The following is a 9,176-nucleotide window of genomic DNA, read 5'->3' as shown; positions in this document are numbered from 1 at the left end:
GTGCTTGGATACATGTAAACTACTTAAATAGTGTTTGGTTTTTGTTGTTCACTGCCGTTGAGTCAGCCCCTGATTCATGGCAACCCCATGCACAATGGGATCTGACCATTGTGATTTGTAGGGTTTCCATTGGCTGATTTTCAGTAGACAACTAGTTCTTTCTTCCTAGTCCTTCTTAGTCTGGAAGCTCTGCTGAAACCTGTTCAGTATCATAGCAACACACAAGCCTCCACTGACAGATGGATGGTAGCTGCACTTGAAGTACATTAGCTGGGAATTAAACCAGGGTTTCCTGCGTGGAAGACGAGAATTTTACCATGGGACTACCAATGCCCTTAGATAGTATTTTAAGTGCTCAGTAAACATTTGCCTTTATTATCACAGACACTCAATAAATTCTTGAATGAAACAAAAAGCCACGCTTCCTCCAGGAAGCCCTCCCTGCCCCACCCCACCCCCAACACAGGTTAGAAGCCCTTTTCATGTCTCAGAGTGCCTACCAGGGCTCATCTCACTCCACATTGTAGCAGCTGTCAACTCTTTCTAGTTGGTCATACCCCAGAGCCAGGCCCACTCAGCCTGCAGTGTCTGATGATGAATCAATGAATGGCACAGCACCCACATGCAAGACTCAGGGAGGGCTCTTAAATAGCATGTCTCTTTATTAGCAGTTTAGAGAGCAGATCTCAGAGTGGCAACTGTCGCAGTAAAGGGTCTACTGCTGAGTCCCCTCCACCCAGGTCTCGCTGTTCTGTTCCCTCTTCAGATCAAGAGGAGATGGATGTGCTGACACAGGCCACTTCCTTGATCCTGAGTGATACCAACCTGGGAACAGAGAAATGCCCACAGGGCACATACAAAAATGTAGGCTGTCTAAGGCAGGGCCACTAATGTCTACCCTAATCGTGCCGTTCCACATTCTCAGAGCTGGATCTGGAGGACAGGAGAGCCCGTGAAAGGCAAAGGTGATGGTTTGCTGAATAGACCTGGGGCTGAAACCTGGGGCTCTGCTTCTTCCTAGTGAAGTCACCCTTGGCAAGTTACTTACCCCTGAGAACCCCAGCTTTCTCATCTCTATTAATAACAGCAAACAACATAGCACTTACCATAGGCTAGACATTATTATCCTCAAAACAACCCATACTACTATTATAGACAGAGACATTGTGACTCACAGATGGTGGAGCTGGATCTGAATCCAGCACCTGGAGGCAAGCCTTGGCTGACCTTGGCCCTCTGTAAGGGGCACCAACAATGCCCTATTCTTCAGGCTGTTTTTGAATCAAATGAGAATCCTTGCAAAAGTGCCTTTTCGGAACATGGCATAAAAGAAGTGCCCAGTCAATGCCAGTGTGACCTCTCCATGGCCCTATTTTAAGCATCTTAAGAGCCAGCTGTATCTTATGATTAGCCCCCACACCAGCCAGCACAGCCTTTGCACATAAAAGGGAACCTAACTGCTTCCTGATGGATGACTCCTGGTCATCTGTTAACAGCCATAGCTCACCATAGCTCTTAACCACTGCGCCATAGGATTCCTCTCGCTTATAGTCATTATGAAAATTGTGAGAAATAATTGGTTTAATATTGGTCACCCCTGTCAAAAGGAAAGATGAACAAGGGCAGGGGCGGAGTGGGTTCTTTACTCCTATATTCCCAAACTGAGCAAAGGGCCCAGCACATAGTGACTTTCAGTACCAAGTGCAAGGGTGGAGGCCAAGTGACCCAAAGTGACCCCCCAAAACCCACATCTCCTCTCCTGACTCAAATGTTCTGTAATTCTTCTACTCAAAGTGCAGCCTGGGAACCAGTACATCCTGTGGGAGCCATTAGAAATGCAGAGTCACAGGCCCCACCACAGACCTTGAGTCAACATCTACATTTCTGCCAGCGTTTCATGATCCCAAGACACCTGATATTGAGACACACAGCCTATGACACCACAGTTGGAAGAGTCAGAGAGATCTGTCAGAAACTCAAGGTCAAGTCCTTCCAGAAATTTGAGAGAGCATTTCAGGAGCATAAGGCAACTGTTATATCTCTTTATTAGCCCCAAGCTCAGGCCTCATTATCAAATCCCCCCGACCCTGTGCCCCTTTTTGCTGCCCAGCAGAACCCTCTGCTCTGCCCAGCTGCTTACCTGCCAGCCCTCTCACCTGTCACTCTTAGCAGTCTGAATAGAAAGATCCAATGTGTGAGTCATGAGCCGAATCAACTGTCAGGTGCGATATGCTGCAGAGGACAAAAGGGAGGAGCAAGGAGAGTAGGGCTGTGGGTGCCAGAGCCTGCACAGGGCATGCTGGCCAGGGCTTGGGCGTTGGGTGGGTAGCCACACTGGGCCCTTGACCCACCAGGGCCTGGGAGCAGAGTCTTTCAGAAAAGAGGTCAGCCTGGAAGGGCTTCAGATAGGCTGGAGGGGTGGGGGGTGTCACAGCTCCCACAGAAGAAAGGCAGCAGCCCTGGTGACTGCTTTTCTCTGCTTTAGAATGTTGACAAGAACACAGTTGGGCTTGAGCAGGGAAGCCCAAAGCTCTTCCATCCCAACTGCCCCCAGTGAGGACTAGGAACCACCCTGTCCAAAATGACTTACCTTCGTCTCACCTGCTCTATCCGATCCCGCATAGCATCCTCTCTCACCTCACTTGGAACTTGGAAGATACGGGTATGGCTGCAAGAGGCCATTCAAACATGTAGATTCTTGAGTTTCTTTTTTTACTCAGTATTTTAAAGCTGTTAGACTTGGGTTACATGAATGCTAGGTCTTGTCCCATCACCATAAACTTCTGAGCTGCTCCCTCACCCATCTCATATAATAAGCACAAAGGTTTTGTTTTTATTAATCAAGTACGCCTCCCCCCTCCAAAAAAACCAAAGCCACTGCCGTTGAGTCAATTCCGACTCATAACGACCCTATACGACAGAGAAGAACTGCCCCATAGAGTTTCCAAGGAGCACTTGGTAGATTCAAAATGCCAGCCTTTTGGTTAGCAGCCGTAGCTGTTAACCACTACGCAACCAGGGTTTCCCTTAGCCAACCATTAATCCTAAAAAAAAACAAACCCGTTGCCATCAAGTGGATTTTGACTCATAACGACCCTATAGGACAGAGTAGAACTGCCCCATATGGTTTCCAAGGAGCTCCTGGTGGATTCGAACTGCCAACCTTTAGGTTAGCAGCTGTACCTCTCAGCCACTATGCTACAGGGTTTCCCCATTAATCCTAAGCAAATAGAAATGGTCTTAGGAAGGTCGAGGAAACAGAGAGGTAAAGCATCTTTGCTGGAGTTACACAGCAGGTCAGTGGTCTTGTAAGATATGAAAGTCACTCCTTCTGAATTCATCTCCAACTTTATTATCAGCTCTTCATAATCAGTGTTTATGCCATATTCATTATGGCTGAGAGATACTTCTAGAAAATTTTATCTAGCAGGCACCTGTCATTACTCAAACTGATAGACAGGAGTGATGATAAACTAAGCCAGCACAAATGTAGAGTCCCTTTGTATGTGAGGGTTGGGAAGTAAACAGAAGGTGTGCTTTGGGCTTGTCGTTGATTAATTTTATGGTACTTGACTCGTTTTGCTCTTTATAATTCCCTTCTTATTCTTTCCAACTCCACATCCCACTCCTCCCATTGAGAATGTGGTCTGTCTACTTCTATACCTATTGAAGGCACCTTCTCTATGAAACGCCCTGCTCTAGATGCTTTGGGGTTTTCAAAGATGGTGATAGCATTGATACTGTCTCCAGTGATGCAGATGAGGGGGGCGGGGGGAACATGCTCATAAATACCACTCACACAAGGGAGAGCAGCAGGGTGGGTGCCTATAGAGAAAGATAAAGAAGGAAGGGGCTTCAGAGGAGGGAGAGATTGTCCCCAACCTGAGGGGATGAGGGGAGGCCTCAGAGAAGAAGAGGGGGACCAGCCCTGGGCACTGAGGAGGTGGTCTTGGCCAAGGGAGAAAGCCCCAGGGGTACCAAGACTGTTGGGGGCTCTGGAAGGCCCCACCCTCTGGAACAAACAAACAAAAAAAAACATTGCCTTCGAGTGGATCCTGACTCATAATGTCCCGTAGGACAGAGTAGAACTGCCCCATAGGGTTTTGAAGGAGCGCCTGGTGGATTCAACCTACTGACTTTTTTTTTGTTTTTTTGGTTAGCAGAAGTAGTTCTTAATTACTACACCACCACCAGGGTTTCCCCACCCTCTGGACGGCCCCAGTTTATCCAGTTCCTAAAGCCAGTCAAGCAAGCGCCGTGCTTGAAACCTTTTCTGAGTGCCCTGGGCAGCTCCTGCCTAGAATCTGTGTGATCAGGAGACCCCAGGTGCTCCCACAGCTACTCCGGTGTTTTCTTTACCTCTAACACGCCTTACCCACTGCGCTAGCTTTTTCCCCTTGAAATTGGGGGCTGTGTCTTATTCTTTCCTCTCTCTTCTGGAGAGCATAGCAATAATCAGTTAGTCAGTACATGGCTATCAAGCAAATGAACATAAACAATGTTGAATAAAGGGGCATGCATTCCCTGACTATTTTTATTAAAACTAAGAGGGCACCAAACTAGTAGACTGTGGGAAAACAGGCAGAGCTTGTTTATTTAAAATCTCCACAGAAAATCCAGAGTGGAAAAATTATACATAGTTGGCTGTGGTTCCTGGAACATGTCTCAAACACTTAAACTTAGTTATAATGTACATCTAAAGTCTAAAAAACATTGGAAGCTGCCATGCATATTATCTAAACCAAGCAATGCAACGCTTAGAGTTCCATGGCCCTACCCCGGCAGGCCCTGGAGAGCCAGCCTGCAGACAGGGCTGGGACTGGATGACAGCGGCAACATCTATGGTTTGAGGAACCTTGGAAGGTTTCCCATCCAAAAAACCTTTAACAAGGGAGGCCTCGAATTCCACCACCAGTTATTCCTTCTGTTGTGATTACTCTGTGTTTGAATCCTCTTTTAAAATGCTGATGCCACTGGGAGAGGTAAACATGAAAACCCTATATCCGGAAATAAAACTGTATTTCTCAAGAAATATATGGCATTTGATAGCAGATAGAAAAGCTGGGAGTGGGGCTTGGAAAGGGAGAAGACAGTACATTTGTGATAGCACCTTTACAATTCTGTATTCCAAAATAAAAACAAAACCTGTTGTCATGGAGTTGATTCCCACTCATAGCAACCCTCTAGGACAGAGTACAGCTGCCCCATAGTTGTTTTGAAGGAGTGGCTGGTGGATTTGAACTGCCAACCTTTTGGTTAGCAGCCTGAACTCTTTACCACTGTGCTGTATAACCCACCAAAACCCAGTGCCCTCGAGTCGATTCCAACTCATATGCTGTATACCCAGTAAAAAAAAAAAAAAAAACCCAGAGAGTTTAATTCCACAGTTCCTTTTCTGGGAAGGAATATGGCCGAAAGGAGCCAGGAAGTCCCATGCCTTTCTGGCCCAGCTCCCCCTGCCTTGAGTTTTAGCATCTTCAGGTCCAAAAGGGCTGGATGGGGATGCAATTCCTGGGCTGGAGGCCCCATGTGAGGCTCGGCCAAGCTGCCCCAACCTGGAACCTAGGACTCTTGCCCCAGACACTGAGAAACCTCATCCACCTCAGTTACAGAGGACTATTGGCTTTTGCATTTTGACAGCTTATTTTCTTTTAGCTCATTAAAGTGCAGCCACTTCTGAACAATTCAAGTGCAAAAATAACAGAAGTCTAAAATTTATTCAGAAGCATTTAAGAAATGGTGAGCAAGCCCAGTTCTCCAGCCCCTCAAGTCATTTAAAATTTTAGGAATCAGCTAGGCTTTCAGGATTGCAAAAATATTCCTTTAACACCCCAAAGCAGGGTGAAACATTTCCAAGTGAAAGGAGGCATCTCTAGAGAAGGGTGTTTGTGGTTTTGGTTGCCCTGGAATCCTGAAGAGACAGCCCACCTTCTCAGATGCCCCACCACCACCCTTTCACTCAGGGCAAACGGGGCATTTTACCTCCATCTTATGAACTGGATTCTAGTTCTCTCCTCCAGGACCTCTTGACTCTGGTCTGCTAACAAATCAGACTTTGAGAGACGGTGCTTCACCTAGGAAATCCAGCCAGAATTCACATGATTCCTGGCCAGTATGGAGCCTGGGACTGGGGCAAAGCGGCCCCAGACAAATTTCCCCAACACACACACACACTACTTTGTAATTCTTCCTGTTTTTCACCTCTCCCTGATCCCGCCACCCCAGGCCATTAGCCTCAGACTCTCAAGAACTGCGGTCAGTTACCACATCTCTGGTCACATGTACGTCTTGGCCATGTGTGGGAGCGTAGTTGCTGGACATCTTCTCCTTTATGCCCTGGGAAGCCTCTTCTTCAGTCTGAAATGTGAGCAGTTTCCTCGAACCAGTGTCATTCTGCATCCTATCCCAGGCCTGCTCTCCTTTCTTTTCCCCCTTCTTCCTCTTCATCACAACATACAAACCGAAAAATCCACACAAACACACCCCACATCTCTCAGTTTCTGCAGTAACCTCCTCTATTGCCACCGTCCTAAGAAATTTCAGGGAATCCCTAGGTCCCTGGTCCTCTCCCCAAGGTATTCCTGAGATACCATTGAACTGGGGGTGAGGCATCTGAGTTCACGCAGGGCTGAAGGAGTAAGTGGCATCACTAACAGATCTCTCACAAGGACACCAGCCTGTGTCCTCTAGGACATTTGGGTGAATTAGACACACTTCTGGGCAGGTGGCTTAGCAAAGTTTAATATCAGGCGAGCAATGAACTTGAGTTCTCAATCCTATGGAGAAGGGAGTCTAGCCCCCTGCACCCACTGAAGCCAGCTCTAGAATTTTGACTATTCTGAATCATAGAGGATCTTACTCACTTTTTTCAACCAGTGCTGCACCACAGACACAGCCTCACTTTCCACAACTTCGACGTCCTGAAACAAATTGGGAAGGTGATGCCTTCAGAATCCTAGAAACCTAGTTCTCCTTCTCTGCATTTTAATCCAGAGTTGTGTAAGATCTCTCTGGAAATGCAGCAAGGGGTACACCGGGGTGGGGGAACATACGTGAGAAAAAATTCCACATGGCTACCATCAACTTCACTTACAGAACTGGTTTTTGGTGGGAAGGGGAACCCTACACCTTTGCGGGCCAGAACGTATACAATCCATGTTGTTATGATCATCTTTGGGCTTATACCAGGCCTCCTTCTTGGTTCCTCCCTTCCATTGAAGCTGCGTGTGAACACCTATGGGCCAGGGAGATCATGAAAGGGAGGTGCACACCTGATTGGCTGACCAATGATGATGTGACAATGACCTCCCTTAATCTCCAGGGTAAGAGTGGAGATGGAAAAGAGAAGTCAGGAAGTTTTTACCTTAGTGATGATCATAGACAGAAACAGAGAGATGAGGGGATGAGGGTTAGGTTAAGAAATAGCCGAGACCAGCCTGAGACAGAAACAAAGGGGAAATTATGCAAATCATGGCTAGAGAATCTCAGGGAGGGAAAAAGAGTTGATGATTGGTCACCCAGTCTTGAGCAATGCTCAAGAAATTTTACAAATTAAAAGAACAAATCTATGGCAAAATGATCTGGGTCTTCTAAACTTTCATTCAAAACAATACCACGAGCACTTCCTATTCTTATCCTTACATGTTGTGGGGAAAAGAGAGCTTGTCATCTCCCAAAAAACATGAAAGCTAGGGAGAAAGTCTCAACAAGGGTGCTTTCTTCATTTTTTTTTTTCTGTCTTGTTTATACGAGTGATTTAAATAATAAATCTGTTTGGGGCTGAATTGTGACCCCCCAAAATATGTATTGAAGTCCTCCCCCTGTACCTACAGATGTGATTGTTTGGAAATAGGGGTGCTCTTTTGTTAATGCCAGAGTAGGGTGAGTCCTAAATCTAATCACTTGTGAGTTACAAACAGTACAGTATAGATGCAGAATCACAGGAAGAGGGAAAACAGATGCCATGGGAGGACTTATCTCACACAAAGAAATGCCAAGGGTTGCCGGGAGACACCAGACACTAGGAGAGAGGCCCACAGAAGGAATCGCCACAGCTGAGACCCTGATTTGGACTTTTAGCCTCCTGAAATGTGAGAAAATAAATGTCTGTTTTTTAAAGCCACTCGTTTATGGTATTTCTGTTACGGTAATGCTAGGTAAGTAAGATAGAGTTCAAACAATAGTAGGTATAGAATAAAAAGTGAATGTGCTACTTCATATAAAAGAAGTTTCTTGGTTATTCTGTTGCAAGTAGCCATGGTGGACTGCCTTGGTGTTAGGCCAGTAAAGTAGAAATGATATGGGGATTGTGTTGTGACTTAGGGGGTGGGGGCAAAAATCTGACAGGTGCTCAGATAGTTACTGTTCCCATCCAGAACCCTCTCCAGGAAATTGAAGGAAGTTGAGAATACCCTAAATAACTCAAAGCAAACGTCCAGTTACTCTCAAAAGCAGTCGTAGCTACTCTGAGACTATTCCCAAGGCCTCAGAAACCTGTAAAGTGGAAGGTCAGTGAAAAAGAGGAAGATTCTCAAAAAGATGGACTGACACAGTGGCTGTAACAATGGGCTTAAGTATAACAACGATCATAAGGATGGCACAGGACTGAGCAGTGTTTCATTCTGTTGTAGAGTCGCTATGAGTTCAATGAGTTCAAACCGACTCAATAGCACCTAACAACAACAGCAGAAACCAGGGTTGTGATCCTCTCTCTGCCATTTACTTCTTTATGACCTTGACCTAATCATTAGTCTCACTGGTCCTAGTTTCTTTGTCTTCAAAATGAAAAGGATAGAATAGTGTCTCCATAAGTAATAACTCATTTCTGCCTCCCTCCTGCCCCTAGTAACCACTAATAAATTTTGGTCCCTATTTCTTTATACATTTGCCTGTTCTTGTCTTTTTATATAAGTGAGATCATATAATACGTGTCCTTTTATGATTGACTTATTTCACTCAGCATAATGTCTTCAAACTCCATCCATATTGTCGCATGTATCAAGACTTCTTTTCTCTTTCTGGCTGAGTAGTATTGCATTGTATGTATGTACCACATTTTGTTTATCCATGGATGGGCATTTAATCTTTTGGCTATTGTGAATAATGCTGCAATGAACATTGGTGTGCTTGTGTCTGTCTGCATCACTGCTTTCAAGGTCCTTGGGTATATTCTTAGC

General features: G+C 45.7%; 1 protein-coding gene across 1 annotated transcript; it reads right to left on the bottom strand.

The window, feature by feature from the left end:
• Positions 1-2,186: 2,186 nt before the first annotated feature.
• SPATA19 (spermatogenesis associated 19) lies at positions 2,187-7,171 on the bottom strand. Its single transcript, XM_023557002.2, has 5 exons — positions 7,094-7,171; positions 6,864-6,920; positions 6,265-6,357; positions 5,983-6,074; positions 2,187-2,668 (listed from the first exon to the last, which is right to left on the bottom strand). The coding sequence occupies exons 1-5, from the start codon at positions 7,169-7,171 to the stop codon at positions 2,587-2,589; spliced, it is 402 nt and encodes a 133-aa protein (XP_023412770.1). The 3' UTR covers positions 2,187-2,586.
• Between the last annotated feature and the right edge of the window lie 2,005 nt (positions 7,172-9,176).

Source organism: Loxodonta africana, chromosome 15 (genome assembly GCF_030014295.1).
Source record: "Loxodonta africana isolate mLoxAfr1 chromosome 15, mLoxAfr1.hap2, whole genome shotgun sequence".
Taxonomy (NCBI): domain Eukaryota; kingdom Metazoa; phylum Chordata; class Mammalia; order Proboscidea; family Elephantidae; genus Loxodonta; species Loxodonta africana.
Note: the sequence above shows the minus strand (reverse complement) of the source record. Positions and strands in the feature narration are given on the sequence as shown.